Below are 21844 nucleotides of genomic sequence, written 5' to 3'. Positions count from 1 at the left end.
TGAAGGAAAGACTCATCTTTTCAGCACCAATATTTTTTTGCAGTGATGTTGTATGGCTTTAAAGCATGGAATACCAGAGTCTCCAAAGCAGACACTTCTGGGTTAATGTATAGACTTGTGGTGGGTCTAACTAGTCTGTAGCTTATTCTAGTTCAATAATTGTGCACTTGAAAAAACATTAAAGATATTAAAAGATGAATGATTGGAAAATCAGGTGTCCAAGTCATGTAGTGAGAGTGAATGATATGCCATAGACAGCTGGTGCCAGTGGAATGTTAGGAGACTCAAAGGAAGACCCTCAGCATGTTGGCTGATCCCCTGTGATGTACAGCAGTTGTACAGGAAATAAGGCAGGGATAGGTTGTTATGTGTACTCTTGGAGAAAGTATGACCATTGACAAGATGGAGATTTTGTACTGTGGCAGAAAGTAGCTGGATTTGGAGTCAGAGCAGAACACCTCATTTGTAATGTTGGCTCAACCAAGCACAAGGTCACTTGTTGTGACCTTGAGGAAGTTACTTAGGTGACTTTTAGGTCTTCGTTTCTTTATCTCTGAAACGAGAGATTGGCCCGTATGACCTTTAAGATCCTCTAAATCTGTGTATGGAAGAGAATCCCTGCTAACTTAAAATTGTGCTGTGCCTGGCATGGATTTCTTCTCTTGAACTTGGCTGCTCTTTTCCTTCCCATCTTCATTTTTAGTGCTATTTCCACTTGTTCATATAGCACATTTTTGGACTCGGGCTAGAATCCAAATATACTAATTCATTGTCATCAAAAATGATAATTGTTTGTTATAGAAATGCTGACAGCTGTTTTGTTTTTCATTTGTCCTTTCTTCCTGTTTCATCTGAAAATGCTATTGAGATGATCTGGCTCAGTTTGGTTTCATGTGAAGTGACCTGATGTCTCTTTTCCCCCTGCACTGCTTTTCACAATTTTGGGAGGTGATACCATTTGCAGTCTTCACCATAGTTTTCTCTAACATTTTGCAAATGGGGAGAATTCTGCATGGCTTACTCTCCATTATGCTGCTTCTTTTTTTTGTTTTTTGTTTTGTTTTGTTTACTTCTGCTTCATTCCTTTGTCTTTCCTGTTCCTTTTCTCTCTTTTTAAGCTTTGTTGTGACTTTCCCCTTTACCTCTCCCCTATTTTGCCTTTTCCTTTACCAGCCTAGGCTTTAAGTTGTGTTTGGGCAACTCAGGGGATCCAAAAACCTTGCTTAGCTCTGATAGTAGAACTTGGGGCTAATGTCCCTGCTCTAGCAAATCCAGACATTCCCAGGGATTATTTGTTTAGAAGGAAGTGAGCTAACCTACTCACATCTTCAAAATATGTTAAGTGTCCTTATACTTACATGATTCAGTACTTGCTATAGATTATCTGACAACTGATTTTTTTATAGGGTAGTGGGGGTTATTTATTTTTACCTCATTTCTCTAAAGATTTTTATATCATCCCAGCTTTTCTTTTTATTGCACAAGGCAGTGGTTTCTTCAGTGTTTTCTTTCTAAAAAAATCTTTTTTTTGTCATATTGACAAATATCAACAAAAGTATAATATTACATTACAAAGCTTAGGGATTTTGGCAGCAATATTGAATTCATTGTATTTAAACACTCCCTATTTCTTTTCACTAGTTTTTTCCTATGATCATAGTAACGCTTTAAAATATCAGATACGGGCAGTGGTATGAGAATTAGTCTTTCAGATTTTGAGGTTTTGTGAATTTATGCTTAGTGAAAAGAATATTGAGCTTGTAGTAAGAAGACCTGAATTTGAAGACTAGTCTTCAGAGGCCAGTTAGTAGAGGGGGGTAGGTGTTTTCTTACCGTCTGCTCACTTACCTTGGGTTTCTAATATCCTTTCAATTCTGACTATTCTTTTTGGCTTACATCTTGCCCAAGCAGTGGCCTTATCCCTTCATTGTTCGTCCTTTGCTTCCAATATAATTTAAAAAATCCTTTCTTCTCCATTTTTTCCCCTATCTTTTGTGCTTACTAAAATGCTCAGCTTGCTCTGGAGGTTAGTTTTCCTGATGCTTTTAGGGGAAGAATTGTATTCTTCCTCAGTTACCTGCCCTTGGTTTCATCTTTCCTTTAAAAATCAGAGCTTATAAATATGCTTCCTTTCTACTTAGATGTACCTTTTTCTTCAGTGCAATAATTTACAATTGCATCATTGGAATCTTATTGTTGAGATCCTCCAGTTCCTCTCAAGCCAACTATCTTGTTTCTCTTCTCAGTTTCTTGTAATCCATTCTTCTACTGTTTGGCACATTTTAGACCATACCTAGAATTACCCTTCTTTAAATTATGAATTTTAAGATGAAATAATAAATCTTTCCCCCAAAGTTTCTTTATTTCTATATCCCCAATCAGCATCACCTTATGGGTCAGACTCAGGTAACTTTTGTTGCTTTCCTTCACCTTCTGAAATATGAGACTATTCAACAAGGCAAATCAGTAATTTTTCATATGCTCTTCTTTTAGTGTAGACCTTTAGTAGATTTCTGACAGAAGTTCCCTCCACAACTACACTCTTATCTTCACTTAGTTTTGGTATTGGTCAGAAACTTGCCTTGCACAAGTCTTGCACAAGAAACTTACCTTCTTCCACAGAAAGTAGTATGGATTATGATTTTTCATCATGGTATTCTTCTGTCTTCATAGTACAATTTTACCTACTTCCTTCCTTGGATTTGTAATTTACCACACATTAGCATATCTGCTTGGTTTTTGAAAAGATATTTATCCATGTTTGCTTTAATTACGGTATTGAAAGTTAATTACTGCCCATTCCTAATTTTTCTAAATTTTCTAGCTCTTGAGTTACACCCCCCCCCCAATTTGGAGAAGATATACCAAGCCTAATGTTATTGTTCATCCAATTGCCTTTAACAAAGATAAAATATTTATTAGGATTTGTTTCAAGTCTTTCTATTGAAATGGGAATTTTTAGTAGTTGGCATGTCAACATTTCTTGCTTTTGAAGTCCTAGGGGCAATAAATTGATTTTTAAACCATTTATAATTTATGTCCTCCCACTTAAGAGTGTTTTATTTTTTCTGGTTACATATAAGGATAGTTTTCAACAGATTTTGAGTTCCAAATTTTTTCTCCCTCCCTTCTATGTACATGACTTATGTGTACAAAAGAGATTCATTAGAGAATATTTTTTACAGGCTTCTGGAGATGGGAAGGAGGTGCTGTGGTCTTCTAAATACCTGTTCAGATTAAGGAAATAGTTTATTTAGCCCCTTCTAGTTTTCCCTTTTTTTTAATAGGAAAAGTCTCATCTCTGACATATGTTAAGAAATTTCCCCCTCCTTTTTGGGGTAGGTTCTGGGATGGTGACTAGTCAGGAAGAAGGTATGAACTATTATCTTCATTTTCAGATCTAACTTTGAGAACAAGTTAGTTACAAGGGTGGGGAACCTGAGGCCTCGAGATCACATGTAGCTTTCTAGGTCCTTGGCTGTGACCTTTTAAATGAGTCCAAGTTTTACAGAACAAATCCTTTTATTAAGGGGATTTGTTCTGTGAAGTTTGGATTCAGTCAAAGGGCCGCACTTGAGGACCTAGAGGGCCATATGTGGCCTTGAGGTTGAAGGTGCCCCACTCTTGGTTTAGGGGAATGAGGCTGTGGGTTTAGAATGTTCCCCAGTTTACTCAAGGCTGTCTAACAAGGGGGATATGGAAGATCTTCTCTGATTTGAGGTGTTTTGGGGCCATTTTTTGTCTAGATGAACAGTTATCTATAAATTTTTAATTGAGGGAAATGGGAAAAAAAATAAACTAGATAGATTAAACAATTAAAACCAGATAGATATCCAGGGTGGTAGTCAAATTCCATATTACCTGGCCAGTGCCAGGAGGATGGCGTTGGGTTGTTCTCTCAAGTGAGGACCAAGGCCTTATGGAGGTGCTTGTCAGTTGTCTCTCATGGGCCTCTCTGTATATATGCTAACTGAAATTCCATAGGGGAATGGAGAATGGGGAATAATCTTCTGATATGTAAGTATCTTAACTGGGGGAAAAAGGGCTCAATAACTAATATAACTCCATATAAAAGTACATATACTATACATACTATATATGTATATATATATATAGTATATACATGTGTGTGTGTTTATTCCTGCAGAAAACACTCATTCATTTATATTTCTCAGAGGAAAGATAACATTTAAATTTATGAAATTTTAGGAAGCAAACATATCCCTATACAAATCATGAGGATGATAGGAATAAGAATAGTGACTAGATCCCATATTTAATTTGTGTGGGGAGCTCCCAGGTGAGGAAACTCCCTCTACCAACGGTCGACAGTACCTTCTCTTCAACTTAAGCCTCTCTTAAATCATTGCTTAGAGCATGGAGAAGTTAAGTGACAGGGTCATACAACCAGTGCGAGAAGTTAGAAGTAGACTTGAACCCAGGCTTTCCTGACTCTGAAGCCCTTTCTTTAGCTACCCCATGATGCCTTTCCAAGAAAGGGTCACAGGTGCTACAGACTAGATACTATAAAATGAACGAGAGGTGAAAAATGGAAGTTACGTTGTGAGCGTGATCAATAGGACTTGGCAAATAATGGGATACAGGGTATGTGAGGGAGAGGGAAGAGTCTAGAAGACTTGAGTTTCAGGCGTGGGAAGATGATTATGCCATCAGCAGAGAGAGCAAATTTGGAATGAAAGGCAGGTTTACAGGAGAAGCTGATGAGTTCAGTTTTGGACATGCTGAGTTTGAGGTGCTGGCAAGACATTTAAAGGAAATTATTCAGTAAGCAGTTGGGAATGTAGAACTGGAGTTCACGAGAGATACAAGTATTTAGGAGTCAGTGACATAAGTTGTTCAAGTGTTTCAGTTGTTCAGGCACTCTTTGTGACCTCATATGGCAAAGATACTGGACTGGTTTGCTGTTTCCTTCTCCTGCTCATTTTACAGATGAGGAAACTGAGGCTAACAGGGTCCCACAGCTAGTAAGGGCCTGAGGCTTGATTTGAACTCAGGAAGATGCATCTTCCTCACTCTAGGCTTGGTACTGTATCCACTACACCACTTAGCTGAACAGTGACAAGAGGGGATAAATATCAGTGAATTAAATTGAGTCAAGTTCAGTTTAATTCACTTAGCCTTCCTGGGTCTTCTAATTGAAAGAGCATTGGTTCTAAAGTTAGGATCTAGCTTCATATCTTGCCTGTAGTGCTTACTACCTGTGTGACCTTGGGCAAGTGAGTTAACCTCCTTCAGACTTAGTTTCCTCATCTGCCGAAGGAGGGAGGTGGACCAGATGGCCTCTGATAATCCCTTTCAGTTCTGGATCTATGATCCTATGTTCTCCTCTTTTGTAAAATGAGGGAGTCAGACTGGGGGATTTCTGAGGTTCGTTCTAGATTTTCGAGAAATGATTTTTTTTCTGCTCTAGTAATTGCCGTAGGAGGGAGAGAATTTTCTGTTCCTTTGTAAGACTGCTTGTGGGTAGTATTTCTGATTCTCAGAGGTTGGGTTTAAAGGTTTTTCCATTGGAACATTTTGCTGAACTGAACTGCTTCCCCCTCCCTATTTTATTCTTTGTTATAAGGAATGACTTTTTGATGTGGGGGGAGTAAGGGAATGTTGACTTTTGGAACTATCAGAACTTCTGATTCTATTCCTTCTCCCATCTCTTTATTTTGTCATAACATTTTTGATGCTTTATATTTAAATATTGTGATGTATTTATTTTACTGTTGTAAAAATCCCCAGTATCTGATTCATTTAGTATTTTGTTTTTGATTCTTCTATCTTTAAACTTTATCATGCCCTCTGGAGATGTCAAGAGTTTTGCAAAAAAGCCTGTATTCTGTTTTTGTCGACCGTCATTGGAACATCTCTTCTAGTTGTAAAATTTGTATAAATCTTTTATATTTGTATGAATTTGTATAAAAACTCTACAGTTTTGTATAAATTATAATAATGCTAACTGATACATAGTGCTTTGCAATATGCAAAGCATTTTAAGTATCTCATTTTATCCTTCCAACATCCCAGTGAGATAGGTCCTGTCATTACTATTTGCAGAGCCTCATAGGGAGGTTGCTCAGTTACATACTCTGTGATAGGATTTAGGCTTGGGTCTTTCTGACTCTATCTACTATAGTATGTTGCCTCTCTGAAAAATTCCTATGTTTAACAGAAGAGAAAAGAAACATTCTATTGCTTGTTTTTTAAAAATATATTTTTTTGGTGCTACCTTGTGCTTTACTTCCTATTTTATGTTTACTGATTATTTGTTTTTGTCCACTATCACGCAGTTAATATGTGGCAGAGCTGGTATTTAAATCTATGTGTTCTGGCTGCAAATTGAGTGTTCTTTTCACTGGGTATAAAGATCTCAAAATGCAAAGGACTGCTGCTTTTATGGTTAAAAAAAAGGATTCGATAGAATTTATTTGTTTTTTCAGACTAATAAAACAATTCTTTCTTAATTTATCTTCATCATCTACCTTTTCTATGGTTAAATTGAGTTATCTCTTTTTAAGCTAGTTAAGGCCCACTTTTAGACAGTCATAATTCCATAATTTCTGTGTCTATTGCAGTCACAGTTAGAACTTTTACTTAATCTGTCATTTATGTAGTCATTGCATTGAGTAGCTACTAGTTTTTGCTGTGGGGCTACCTCCAGTAGTCTTGATCTATATTTTGCCACTGGACCCAGATGGCTCCAAAGGAGAGAGTGAGGCTGTAGATTTTGCACAGCCCTGCCTCACTCAAATGCAATTCACTTGTGAGACATCACCTTCCTGATGCCATTGATCCTCTTTGTGTTTTTTTTTTTTTTTTTTTTAGTGAGGCAGTCGGGGTTAAGTGACTTGCCCAAGGTCACACAGCTAGTATGTGTCAAGAGTTTGGTCTGATGCCGGATTTGAACTCAGGTCCTCCTGACTTCAGGGCCGGTGCTCTATCCACTGTGCCCCCCATTGATCCTCTTTGTGAATGAAGGACAAACAACAATAAACAATATTTGGTATGATTACTTGTGGGATTGATGCACTGAGTATTTAAAAGTCATAGCTTTTGATTTCACTATTGGAGTTTGAATAACATCAAGTACGGGCAGAATATTGCATAATTTTCATTGTATAACATTTTTTGTGTTGGTTAGAATGAATATCCATTGTGGTACTGACCACATCTGCTTCTAGTTAGAGTTTTAGTTTCATATAGGAAATTTATGCAATTTGCTAATTTTTGAAAAGTTTCAATATTCAATGAAGATTATTTTTTTCTTAAAGAACTTATGATCATTTTTCATTGAGTATTTTAAATTGCTTAGGTAAATATATAGTTGGTTGTCTCTTCCCAGTTGTCCTAGTTGTTCTCCTGATGCCCTTGCTTGAAGAGCTAGAAAAGATGCCCTAAAAATTGTCTGCTTCACCTAACCTGACCCTGGCCTGTTTACCATGGTAGGTGGGGATCCTACCCTGTGGTCAAAACATAAAAAAAGTCAGAATTTCAGTAGCTCAAAAGAAATGTGAGTTGTGTAAATTTTGAGACATCTCTATTCCAAATGTATAGGCCTAACATGTGGTAGAGCCTTCTGAGCTCTTATTAGTCTGATCAGCCTCAGTCAGACACATTATACATTGACCCTGACATAGTGATGTCATTTTGGTCCTTTTTGATTACAAAGGACAACAACCACCATCTTACTGCCGTTGTTTGTGGAGAGAGCAGGAGCATTTTTTAAATCTTCTGTTAAAACCTTTCCTTTTTTGGGTCTTTTTTTTTTGGCTGTAAATTTTCCCATTTAGAACTACTTTCATTGCCATTTTTCTATTTTTTCTGTCTCTTTGTTCTTTTTTTTCCAGAGTTCAGGCTTCAGGTATACATAATTATTGATGATGTCACTTCTTCCCTCTCCATTATTTTAAAAAAAGTGGTTCTCTTTGGTCAATATGACTACTCAGATGGCCCTGGTGGACATGACTGGAAAATATCAGAATTTTCTGACACTCTATGATCCATCTGCTCTGAAAAGAGTACAAGCTGTAGAATTTCAGGCAAATGTTTTGCGGTTCTTTGTCTTAGAGGAAAAGGCCATTTACAAATAGTTTTTTCAAGGTTAAAAAAATGACAGGTAGTATTTCATTCTGGTAGCATTTTTGTGTTTTTACCAAGGCTTACTTTGTGCAAATCCATTATGCTTAGGGAGGCATCCTAAGGGTCCTAGTCTTCAGAGGCCTAGGAAACATAAATTTTCATAGTTAACTACATTATAATACGGGGCATGTTAAATACTCAAGAAAGGTGCAGATGCAGTGATCCAAAGAGCTTTGAGGAAGGAAAAGCCATTTATTACTATGGGCAGAATCTGGAAAGACTTCATGAAAGAGATAGATGGTTCCTAAGTGGACCTTTGAAGGATGACTGGAGAAAGGTTCAACATGCAGACTGTAGAGTCATGAAGTCGTAGCATGGTCAAGGACCTCAGAAGTAATCCAATTCTACTCTGACACAAGTCATGAACCATATATCCAGCCTCTCTGAAAAATGGTCATCCAGTGTCCACTTGCAGGCTTCCTGGGATGGTGAATTTACAACCCCCTGAGGTAACCTATTATATTTTTCAACAGCTCTTAATGATGGGAACATTTTCATTTCATCTCTTCATTTCTTTATTTTTTTGAGTGAAGGGGTTCTGGACCCATGATTTCATTGATGACACCCTTTAAAACGAATGTAGAGAACGAATGAATGCTCTCCCTCCTCCTTTTTTGATTTACTTCAAGTCACAGCTAAAATTCCATTTTCCATAGGATGCCCTTTTCAATTCCCCTTAATTCTAATGCCTTCCCTCTGTTGAATATTTCCAAATATTCAACAGAATACCTGGGGTGTTGTCTCCCTCATTGGATTATGAGCTCCTTGAGAACAGGTACTGTTTTAAGCCTTTCCTTCTATCCTCAGGGCAGCACAGTGCTTGGGACCTAGTAAGAGCTTAGTAAGTGTTTATTGACTGACTGGAATTTTTATGTATCCTAAGAGAGTTGCCTGAAGCACTGAGAGATTAAATTATTTGCCTGGGGTCATAAAGTCATTATGTGTAGAAGTGGAACATGAATCCAGATTTTATTGATTCTGAGGCCAGTTTTCTTTCTATATTATACCAGGCTGTCTCTCAGAATTTTTATTTATTGTGCTTAGTTCTTCCTTTTTGGGTCAAAAAGGACAAGTCTGATGCCATTTACACTTAAAACTCTTCTGACTGGAGATGTACATTTGATATTCATCTGCATAGAGGTGCTAGTTGATACTGAGTAAATGAAATTCCCAGAATGGTAGTGGGATGGGGGAAATATAAAAAAAATTTTTTTTTTTAAAGCCTGAGAATAAAACATTAGAAAACCATGACATGGAGAAGGTGAGAAGGGAGATAGAGGGAGAGAACTATTCAGAGAAACCAGAGGAGCATTTTGAGAAAGTATAAAAAATGATTTTATAATTTGTGGAACTTGAGTAGTCTGGTTCCACTGCCAGAGACTATCAAGAAAGAAAGGTTCCAGATATATAAAATTATAACAAAGAACTAAAAACAGAGTAGATGCTCACCAGCTGAAGAGTAGGCAAACAAGTTGTGGTACTTAAATGAAATGGAATATTACTGTGCCATAAGAAACAGTGATTGTTAATAAATCAGAAAAGTATGGGAAGATTTGTATGAACTGATACAAAGCAAAGTAAGCAGAACCAGGTAAAAACGATATACAGAACAACTACACTAATGGAAATGGAAAGAACAAAAAAATGAGTGCTGTGTTATTAGAAGGCCCAATGGCAATGTAACACTCTCCCTTCTTTGAAGAAGTATGGAATTCTTGGTGAAGAATGCTGCATGTACTCTGAGACTCAATTGCTGTGTTGATTAATTTTGCTGAACTGAACTACTTCCCCCTCCCTATTTTATTCTTTGTTATAAGGAATGACTTTTTGATGTGGGGGGAGTAAGGGAAATGTGTATTTGGAAATCAATGTCCTTTAATGTCCTTTAAAATGAATGTCCTTTAAAATGTCCGTTAATAAAGGCAGGCTTTGTAAATAGTGTCAAATGTTGAGAATCAGAAAAGGCTATTGGATTTGGCTCTTAAGATAACACTGGTAACGTTTGAGCAGTTTCCCTAGGAGTCATGGAGGCACAAGCATGTTTGTAATGGGTTCAGTGAGTGATCAGGCAGTGGAGGTAGTTATTGTAGTCTGTAGAACTTTGGCAGTGAGTGGGAGGGGAGAGAGAGAGAGAGAGAGCGAGAGCGCTCACGGAAGCAGAAGGGTCATAGAAATAGAATTTTAAGTTATCAATTTAAACATATTTGTAGGCTAATGGGCCAGTTGCGAAGGGGAGTGGTTGATGGAGCTAAATTCTGGTGAATGGAATTAAAAGCTTTAGTCCTTTGATAAGGAATAGGGAACATTTCTTCCTTTGACACAGTAGAAATGGAAAAAAGAATGAGTGAGAACACAGAATTTTTTAGGTCTAGAGGAGGGAAGCTGAGGAAGCTCATAGCAGCTGGCCTTTTTCTCAGTAAGAGGTGAGGTAATCTACTATGAATATGAGGGGGCAGGGGTATAGTTAGGAATTGAGCAAAGAGGCAAAGGTTTGAAACCATCATGGAGGGAAATGTGAAAAGGAAATGAGTTGGGTAATAGGGTTGCTGAGCTCTGGGGAGGGAGACCCTTGCTAAGGCTTAGATAACATTCATTTGTCCTCGAAGCAGATTGGACAGATTTTGTGATTTTCTCCAGCATATTTTGGCCGGGGGGTGGGAGGAAGTTAGAAGAGAGGGAGTGAATGGTGAATGTGAACTATCATTGGTGGCTACAATGGTGGGAAGGAATGATGAAAGTTCGAAAGGGTTGAAAGACTCAGGTGGAAAAAATACATTGAAATTGTTGATCACTTCAAGATTTGGTAGGGAAGTTGTGATGAACTGGAGAAACAGGATGAAATAATATGCATCAGAGATTCTCAGCTTTTATGGGATCATAGGATTTGGATCTAGAAGGGCTTTCAGAGATGATAAAGTCTATTGTCCTCATTTTATAGGTGAGGTAACTGAGGAGCAGAAATTAAGTCATTCAAGAAAGGCCATGCAATAGCAGACCTTAATCAGAACCCAGATCTTCTGAGCTATAGTACTTAACTGTTTGATTTCATGCTGTATTTTCTTGCCTTTCTAAAAGATATGGCACATATCTGATTATCTTAATTAATTTCAATTTAGATTATTAGAAAGGTGTGAGAATTTTACAATTTAATGTATAGCTCTTAGCTATTGCACTTTACATTTTACCAAATGCTTTTCTCACAACAAATCTATAAGAGAGGATGTAGGTCATTGTATCCCCATTTTACAGATGAGGAACCTGAGACTTAGAGCCAGCATTGAAACCCACATTTCTGACTCTAAGACCAGGTCACTCACTTTATACCACAGTGCCTATAGATTATTGGAAATGCCGTATTGTTTGGGATCAGTGCCCTGTATCCTTAATTATGGTGTCAGCATACAAGAGGATATTGCCACAGTCATTAGGAGAATTCTTAACTTAGGTTGGCTGGTTTTTAACATACATAATTTATACTCCTTTCTTTATGGTTTTATTTTTCCTTAGGTAAAAAAGCACCGGTTTTGTTTACGAAAGACATGATTGAATCAATGAAAGAAGGCTCAGTTGTTGTGGATTTAGCAGCTGAAGCAGGAGGAAACTTTGAAACTACTAAACCAGGAGAACTTTATGTCCATAAGGTATTGTTAGCACAGTAGTGGCTATAGTAATCACGCATTTTGCTGATGCAGTGTGTCTGTGTCTAGGAATCAAAATGTTACTTTTAGAAGTATCAATTCAGCAAGTATTTATTAAGCATTTTCTATATACTTAATAATTGTCATTATTAGGGATACAAAGAAAAAATGAAACCACTCCAGCCCTCAAGAGCTTGCCTTAGACTTGAGTTTGTGCATGGGATGGAGAGAGGGCTGGAACAATGTGTACAAAGATAAATGAATAGAAAATATGTACAAAGCAATTTGCAGGAGGTGAGGTTGGGTAGAGGCCTAGCGAACTCAGTGGTCTGCACTATCTGGCAGATTGGTAAAGCAGTAATCAATTTTATAAATGAAAGACTGAGGCCGAGGTGGGCTTTTTCTTAAAAGGGACTTAAAAAATCATATTGATATAATGTGTCTATATATGAAATTATTGGTATGTTTTGAAAACATTTCAATGTATAGGAGTTAGCTATATTCATAAATTACCATTAGACTGTGAGCTCCTTGAGGGCAGAGACTTTTCTTTGGATCCCTAGCACTTAGCCTAGTGTCTGGCACAAAATAGGAACTTAATAAATGCTTATTATTTGATGGAATGAAATTAGAACTATCCTATGTTTTAAAGTTTGGTAATAAACTTTATTAACTCTATTTTCATTTGTCTAGGGAGTTACTCACATAGGCTACACAGACCTTCCTAGCAGAATGGCTACCCAGGCCAGTACGCTGTATTCAAACAATATTACTAAACTTCTGAAGGCAATCAGCCCTGACAAAGATAATTTCCATTTTGAGGTGAAAGATGACTTTGACTTTGGCACAATGGGCCATGTCATTAGGGGGACTGTGGTAATGAAGGTAAGTAAGCCTATTAATTCCTTCCTATGTCCTATGGATTATCTTTTGTGGATTTCTGTTTAAGACGGAATATTTCTTTGGGGTTCTGTGGGTGTGTTTTAAGAAAAATTTATGGGTGTGTACATAAAAGAAATAGCTTTTAGCAAAACAAAAAAAGACCCAGCATCATGACTGTTTACTTTAAACATTTTTTAATTAATTAATTTAATTTTTATTTAATTTTAAAATATTTATTTAATTTTTAAATCCTTTTTTCTAATTTTTATTAGGATGGCAAGATAATTTTCCCAGCACCAACACCAAAAAATATTCCTCAGGGAGCCCCTGTGAAACCAAAGACAGTAGCTGAGCTTGAAGCTGAGAAAGCAGCTGCTGTTACCCCATTCCACAAGACCATGACCACAGCATCTGCATACACAGCAGGTGAGGGATAGCATACTTGCCTCTTCTGCTCCCTCCACTCTTACCTGTCCCTTCCCCCACTGGGATTGTTTAATTTGAGCTTCATAAGTAATGCATTAAGTACCAAAATTATTTGTAAATCTCCTGAAAGCCTTATGTTCTTCATTAGATTTCACTGGCAATTGGGCCCTTTTAAAATAATTTCCCTTAGAGCAGGAGTTCTTAACCTGGGACCCGTGAACTTAAAAAAAAGGTTAGTAACTATGTTTCTTTTGTCATCTAGTGTATGCTATTTTTTGCATTGAAAAAACATGATTCTGAAAATGATTAAGATCGTTTGTTAACAATAGAGTGAAATAGTTAAGAGTTTTGACTTCTTTTGAAATTACAGAATGATATATATGTGAAAATATATTATTGAATGTATGAAGATAAATCACTTATTTCCTTTTTTTTGGTGGGCATAAAACCAACCAACTATGATTGTCTACAGAGTTGGGTAACACTGGGGAATCCGGGTGTTTGTCTTGAAGAATAAGAACTGGGATACAGGTATAGCTATCATGTATTTAACTAACATTCTGTTAGCTGTGTTGAGGACTTTTAATTCTTGCCTTGCTTACTTTACAACTTACTAGTAATTATTTGTTTCTAACTGTGCCTTAGTTACAGCTTTAAAATATGGTTATAGACAGTAACACATGCTCACCTTGACTACAGTTATTCTCCTTGGAATTTTTAATATTGCAGATATGCCTTTAGTTTTTTGGTCAGAAATTTCTCTTTTAATTTAGTTAGATCTCTGTCTGGCCAAAAGCTGAAGCATAATTATTAACAATCAATAGTCGAATCTAACTTTTATATTCTTAGATGCTTCAAAGTTCCCTAGTAAATTCTGGGATCATTCATTCATCCATCCATCCATCCATCCATCCATCCATCCATCCATCCATCCATTCATCCATCATCTATTTATTACCAAGCTAAATAAGTCACTCTTTTTTTACAAAGGCTTAGCCTCTGTTAATTCTCAAGTTTATGGCTCCTAGTTATGAATGGGTGGACCATCATCAGCATTTATTATTTCATTTACCATGCTGGTTAATTGTTTTTTGTTCATTTAATTTTATACTAGTTTATCTTTGTAGTGAAGTATCTCTTCCAAAGCCTTTTGAGAATACTGAAATGCAAACTGTTGACTTTCTAGTCCTGGACCTCATTTACATTTTCTTTGAGTCATGGCCATTGCATTAAAATAAACATGAAAGAGGTGAATTTCAGCTTTAGAAAGGAAGGCATTGATTGGATTTCCTTTGCCTTATGAACTAGACTGCATATTATTCTCCTTTGGGTATTCTAGTAGACTTAAATAATTGATCAGAGGCAGATAAATAGCATTTCTCAAAATGGCAAACTTAAAAAATCTACAATATTTCTTTTAGATAACCCTGGTATGAGAGGGAATCTTATTTTTTTCTTTCTATATAGCATAACATTTTAAGTAGTTTCCAGTGACATCATTTCATGTGATTTTCATGTTAATCTTGTGAAGCAGACAGCACAGAGATTAGCATTTTCATTTTACAGATGAAGGGCCTTAGAGATCACTGAGATTGGGGGGCTTGCTCAAGGCCATGCAGCCAGTAGAGCTGGGACACGAAGGCAAATCTTCTGATTTCTTGTCCAGTGGGCTTTCCCTTGTACCACACTGACTTTTTGTTTACTATCTTAATATGAGATCCATCGGTCTTTTTAATGTCCCTTTTTTTTGTTCTTTGAAAAAGATCCAAGAAACATCATGTAGAAACTGTTATAAAAACCTGCCTAAGAGGAAGGTGTTTTTAGGTATGCACCAGTTTAGTAATTAGAAAGAAAACTTTCAAAATGTCACTTCATTTGTGTGAAACATAAATACATTAGAAAAAAAATCTTGGCTAACCTATAAAATTTAGGAACTGCTTATCTATTATTCAGTTATCCTGCAAATAGTTAAGTAGCCAGGCATTTTGAAATAGTTTATCAGTGGAAATAGTACAAGAAAGTTAAACTATGCTTCTGCCTCCTTATAAAATAGTAGATTTAGAGCTGGAAGGATCTTAGAGGTTATTGAGTTTAGCCCTCTCATAGGGTCATAGGTTAAGAGCTGGAAGGGCTCTGAGAGGGCATCTAGTCCAACTCCCTCATTTTAAAGATGAGACAACTGAGGTCAAGAGAAATTAAGCGACTTGTCCAAGGTCACACAGCCATTATGCAGGAGAGCTGGGATTTGAACTCAGGTCCTCTGAATGGGAGCTTTCCTGAATGTTCCTATTGCTTCATCGGTAGAAGGACATTTCACCTCAAGAAGATTGCCCTGTTCAGAAAGTTGAGTTTGCTTGCTATCATTACCCTCCTCCTTCTCCCCTTACTTACCACTAGGTAACCCTGTTCTTCTTTAGAGGAATAGCCACACATATGTTTGTTATTAAGGAAGGCGATAATTAAAGATGTATGTTCAGAACTGACTGTATTCGTCTGCACATTCTTAATTTAATTTGTGTTTTTTTTTTCTTTTTAAAATCACATTTGCTGACTTGGTGCTGAAACTGGCGCTCATGGCCCTAGCCAACAGAACAATCCAGATTCAGGAGCAATTGCAACACTTTGGCTCCCTGGGCTGGTGGACACCATATGTTTTAGGGAGGTGCCGGAGTGAATGAAATCCTTCCTACTCTTTTTAAACCTCCTTCCCTCACTCAGCCAAATTTTAGAGTGGCATAAATTTGGCTTTGTAAAAGATATATCTTGGCCAAACTGAAAAATGCCTTGGTGCATTGTATACAGGCTTGTGATTTAGGGAATAAGAAGATTTATTTAACAGCTAGATGGCCCTGTCTATATTTGATTATGACAGGGAATAATCAGAGAGAGAGAGAGGGAGAGAGAGGAAAATGTGTAAGTTATTGCTGAAGTGATTCATAAATATTACCAACTTTGAAATTTTCCCTTTTTTTCAGATTGTTAAGAAGCTGAGTTTTGATTATGAGTATCTCGGGCTCCTTTTCTTTTTAAAAACTAAATTCATTATTTCCTTTTATTGATGATAGTTATTTTTGCTTTCCAGTCATTTCCAAGTATTTTCTATTCCTCTGGTTTGCCTTTCCATGTAGCAAAGAAAAAAGCAATTAAACAAAACTAATCAACATATTAAGCACATGTGTCAGCGCAGGTGACATTTCAGTATACCACGCCTCCATTGAAAGGAGAGAGTTGTGGCCCTCTTCTTTTCTCCTCATTGTCCTCCTATTAACTGTGAAATTTTACCTGTCATTATTTAAAAAAAACCCACTTAACTGTTGGCTGTCAGAGGAATAAATTAACTTTGAAAGTTCTGACTATTCCCCATATTTTCTTTTGTGTGGGCTTTTAACCTTAATAGATCAGATTTCTAATAACATTTTTTTCATGTTGTCTTTCTCTAGGTCTAACTGGTATACTTGGTTTGGGCATTGTAGCTCCCCATTCAGCCTTCTCTCAGATGGTGACAACTTTTGGATTAGCTGGCATTGTGGGCTACCACACAGTTTGGGGTGTCACTCCTGCTCTCCACTCACCTCTGATGTCTGTAACTAATGCTATCTCAGGTATGGGACTTTTAGTCTAAGTTTTCCTGGAGTTTTCCTCCAGGTTAGGTCATCACAGATTTTTTTTGGCTATTTCAATCCAACAATACTTGTACTTTAAGCAATGGTATGCTTAAACTTTATGTGAGTCTATTAAAAAATTGTTTCAGAAGAGCTTAGTGTCTTAGGTAGTATGTTATTCTGCCTCCAGGTAGAAATAAAATGCCATTTGGGGGATTTGGTGATATGAGCTATATTAAAGGTTTTGTTGCAGGGGTTGCTGCAAATTTTGGCGTTGTGGTGTGTTTGTGCCAAACTGCTTGGCAGAGTCTGAAAATATCTAGGTACCTATTAATACATAATTCAGTTAGCATTAATTAGGGCCTACTATATGTCAGGCACTATTTTAGGTGCTGGAGATATTGTGATATAAATAATATAATGTAAATAATAAAATGTCCCTGCCCTCAAGGAGTTTTCATTCTCTTGGGGTGGGTTTAGATATGTTGATTTACATAAAACTATATTATATTAAAAATAGTATCAAGTATGAAAATAAAATTGAATAGTATAATTTAAAGTAAATGGGAATATTCGGTGTTCCTAGAAAAGGGGTCTGGTGTACAACTCATGGGGCAATAGGCACCTTCCTTTGGTATCCCCCCTGAAACCAAGAATAGTTTTAGCAATATAACATATTTGAGGTGGATGGACAACGTGGAGATATAGTGAGATGTAAGCTCCTTGTTGACTGGGACCTTTTATGTCTTAGTCCCATAGGGAAGCTGCACGGGGTGGGAAAGACTGACTCACAGAATCCCAGGTTGGGAAGAGTCCTTACAGGCCATTTGGTCCAAGAATCAGGGCATGAATCTCTTCTATGACAAAAGAGCTGAGTTTAGGTTCTTTCTTTGCCCCTCAGTTATATGACCTTGGGCAAATCACTTCTCTTATCTTAGCTTTACTTTCCTCATCTGTGAAATGGGTATAATATACTATCCATCTTGCAGGATTCAGTTGAAGACAATGGTTGTAAGTCTTAAAGCATTACTGAAATGTTAGTAGTTGTTTTTATTACCTTTGTATCCTACAAAGGGCCTAACACCACCTTGCATATAGTAGTGCTCAGTAGATGTTTGTTTTCTTAATGGAAAGTAGTTGGAAAAGAGCTCTTTTGGTGGGTCTGTATGCTTTATTACAGAAGAAAGTTTGAAACATATAGCTTACCTTATATAAAGCTCTGAAAAATTAATAATCAGAATGCCTTAGGACTGTCCTGCTTAAAAGTGTGAATTTGGTGATTCCTTGGGTCATTTTTCATGATTTATATTAAATCTTATTAAATCATTTTTCATGATTTATATTAAATCTCCCTATAAGCTAATTTTAAAATTAGCTTTAAAAACCTAATAGTTTTTGTATCTTTGTATATCCAATTATTCTTCCTTCCCACTAAAAACCTTGTTCAGGTATTTTTTATTAATTTTGTAAAATACATTCAAGTTAATTTTCTATCTTATAGGTGTCATCCATTAGCCATTTTCTTTCATTCTTTAATCATCACACAAATCATAAAGTACCTAGATGAAATCAGTAATCTACCGTAAATAGCAACAGCTAGGTGGTACCATGGATAGAGCATGGACTTGGAATCAGGAAGACTTGAGTTCAAATATGATCTCAGACACTAACTAGTTGTATGACTCTGGGCCAGTCACTTGACCCCTGTCTGTCTCAGTTTCCCCACTGTAAAATGGGTATAATTATACCACATATTTCCCAGGATTGTTGTGAGAGTAAAATAATATTTGTTAAGTACTTAGCACAGTGCCAGGCACATAGTAGGCACTTAATAAATACTTATTCCCTTCCTCCCTTTTTCCCTCCCTCACTGCTTTCTTCCTTCCCTCCTTCTTTCTCTCCTTCCCACTTTCCTTCCTCCCTTCCTTCCTTGTCCCTCCATCTCTTCCTTTTTTGATACAGATTCTTTCTAACCATAGAATCACATCTTCACTTCAACGAATATTTATTAAGCACATATTATATAGTTAGGTGCTGAGGATACAAAGACAAATCATATATTTCCTGACCTCAAGAATATTGATGGGATCTGGGGGACCTTAGAGTTCTTCTACTACAATCTCTAGCCATTCAGTTAGTCAGCAAGCTTTTATCAAATACCTTCTATCTGCGGGTCCCTGTTCGAAGTGCAAGTCCATTTTATGGGTGAAGAAACTTTGGGCCAGAGTGAGGGTGTGACTTATGTACTATAAAGCTAGTAAGACAGGAAGCTAGGTCTTCAGATCCAACATACATTAAAGAGGCACCTGCTGGTGTCACTCTTGCTGCTCCAAACTTGAACCCCGGTGTTGACTCCTAGACCAGGACTTTTTCTACATTACGATCCCAATCCTGGGAAAATGTTGCTTTGCCAGGCAACCTTAAATTATTATTTATATAATTTTTATGAAATAGCTATTAGAGTTTTGTAGAATTTTTTTTTAAACTGGAGCATTTCTATGCTTATTACACATGATTGAAGTGCGATGGGAGCATTGTTTTGACTGGCAGCTTCTTTATCTGTCACTCACTCTGTTTTGTTCTTCCTTCCTAGGTTTGACTGCCGTTGGAGGGTTGGCGCTCATGGGAGGACACATGTATCCTTCCAATACACCTCAGGGTCTTGCTGCACTTGCTGCTTTCATATCCTCCGTCAACATTGCAGGTACCTGGACTCTCTTTTTGACAGTATTGGACCTGTGAAACTCCAGTTCCCTTGTTCTTCTACTGTTATATCTAGAAAATAATTAAAATACATAGCTCATGCTACTTTTTAATGGAGATTGAAGAACCAATACAAATCAGCATCAAGGGACTGTTTGGGGACTGTCAGCTATGCAGGAATTCAATTGGGAATTAAGAAATTTTTGTCCTTAAGTCATGAAACCCTTTTGAAAGCAATGTCATGCTCATCTATTTTTTTAAAACTATAGTTCTTGGAATTTCCTGTGATTAAGAAGAATTTCTTGCCATAGATAAACTAGAAAATTATTTTAGACATAGCTCTGAATTAAACTAGCTCAGGCATATCATTAAAGTATTTATAGGTAAGCTTAGGAATTTTTCTGAAACTGAACATATCACCCTATCAGTATCAATGATTGTTCCTGAAGATAGAAAGTCTAGCATGACTTGGTGTTTTTTTTCCCTCCACTATTTGGTAGCAGAAGAACTTTAATATACTGTGGTGTCATTGGAAAGAGTGCTTATTTTGAGGTCAGAGGTTTGTTGTTGTTCAGTCGTTTTTTTCAGTTGCGTCCAATTCTTTGTGACCTCATTTGGGGTTTTCTTGGGAAAGATACTGGAGTGGTTTGTCATTTTTTTCTCTGGCTCATTTTGCAGATGAGGAAACTGAGACAAAAAGGGTTAAATGATTTGCCCAGGGTCACACAACTAATACATTTTGAGGCTGGCTTTGAATTCAGGTCTTTCTGACTCCAAAACTGGTGTTCAAATGCTGGGTCTGCCATTTGCTACCTTTTCAAATCTAGTCAAGGTATTGAGCCTCTCTGGGTCTCAGTTCTCACATGTAAAATGAGGGGATTGTACCAGATGACCTAATAAGGCTCCTTCTAACTTCAGATCTGTGATGCTAGGAACTCTTGGTGTAGTGTTGTTTTGATTATTTTATCAGAATTAATTATAATATTGTTTAATAAGCAGAACAACAAGTCAGAAATAGATTTATGACCTTTGAGCTTTTGTATTCTCATTCTGTATTTTTAGTCATGTGGAAATAATTGGTTCTATACTCTGATAACATTTTTTCCTAATTGAACTTGCTTCCTATACAATATACTTCATGTTTTATTCTTATAAAACAGTGTTTAAAATGACCTATAGGTTACAAAGGTTCCTTTAAAATAGAAATACCATAGCCCCTATTTAAATAGCTGTCTTCTTCAATGAAACCATTTCTTTAATTTTCAAATTTCATTTACTTTGATTAGGTGGTTTCCTGGTGACCCAGAGGATGTTGGACATGTTCAAACGTCCAACTGATCCCCCTGAATACAATTACTTGTATCTGCTCCCAGGTGGTACCTTTGTTGGGGGTTACTTAGCTTCCCTGTACGGTGGCTACAACATTGAACAGGTAAGGGGGCCGATTCACTTTTTTTCAGCAATATATATTTTTTTTCTTTCCAGTTAAACCTTGCATTTGGGAGTATGCAACCATCTGTTGAACCAATCAAAGCAATAAAGCTGGAGGCATTTTGATAGGGTAGAAAGAGCAACAGGGCTAAGAGTCACAGAACTATTCTTGGCCCTGCCATTAATTAATTGTATACCAGGGGTAAGCCACTTATCTTTCATGGTCCAAGTTTTCCCATTTGTAAATGGAGCATAATAGCTTTGTTGTTGTTTAGTCATTTTCAGTCGTGTCTGACTCTTTGTAATCCCTATTGGGGTTTTCCTGACAAAGATACTAGAGTGCTTCCTTCTTAGCTCATTTTACAGATGAGGGAACTGAGGTTAAATGACTTGCCCAGGGTCAGACAGTGAGTAAGAGTCTAAGACCAGATTTGAACTCGGGAAGTTGAGTCTTTCTGATGCCAGCTCCCACATTCTTTCCATTGTACTACCTAGCTGCCCTTCTAGCATCATTATTGTGACAGAAGAAAAAAATGGATGAATGTTTTTTTTTTTAAATGAGAGTTTTTTGGAGCAGGTAGGTAGCACAGTGTTTAGAGCAGTGGTCCTGGATTCAGGAGGACCTGATTCAAATGTGGCCTCAGATACATAACACTAGCTGTGTGACCCTGGGTAAGTCACTTAACCCCATTACCCAACCCCCTCCAAAAATGAGAGTTTTGCAAAAGAAAATGCATACCAAAAACAACAACCCAAGAATAATAAAGTAAAAAGAAGTGTACTCCAGTCTCTATTCAGACTCCATCAGTTCTTTCTTTGGAAGTGGATAGCCTTTTTCATTGTAAGTGCTTCAGAATTGTCTTGGGTCAATGTATGTTATCTGCATCTTTGGATGTAGTACCTCACTGAAATTTTTGTTCCTTTATGTTTAGTATGTCCAAGATCAGAAATATATGACACATATTTGCCTAGTAAAATAAATTTTCTTTTAAAAACACAGTTTTTTAGGAAATT

The 21844-nt window shown here is 36.9% G+C and overlaps 1 protein-coding gene across 2 annotated transcripts in view; it reads left to right on the top strand.

Moving 5' to 3' along the window:
- The window catches only part of NNT (nicotinamide nucleotide transhydrogenase), a 113091-nt gene that overhangs the window by 37724 nt on the left and 53523 nt on the right, over positions 1 to 21844 (top strand). For both annotated transcript variants that reach the window (XM_027863491.1, XM_027863492.1), the window contains 6 exons: positions 11656 to 11789; positions 12480 to 12671; positions 12941 to 13094; positions 16535 to 16696; positions 19290 to 19400; positions 20686 to 20831. In XM_027863491.1, coding sequence (XP_027719292.1) covers positions 11656 to 11789; positions 12480 to 12671; positions 12941 to 13094; positions 16535 to 16696; positions 19290 to 19400; positions 20686 to 20831 — 899 coding nt within the window. The remainder of the gene's footprint in view (positions 1 to 11655; positions 11790 to 12479; positions 12672 to 12940; positions 13095 to 16534; positions 16697 to 19289; positions 19401 to 20685; positions 20832 to 21844) is intronic.

Source organism: Vombatus ursinus, unplaced genomic scaffold, assembly GCF_900497805.2.
Source record: "Vombatus ursinus unplaced genomic scaffold, bare-nosed wombat genome assembly UNPS02014772.1, whole genome shotgun sequence".
Taxonomy (NCBI): Eukaryota; Metazoa; Chordata; class Mammalia; order Diprotodontia; family Vombatidae; genus Vombatus; species Vombatus ursinus.
This window is presented reverse-complemented; position numbering and strand designations above follow the sequence as displayed.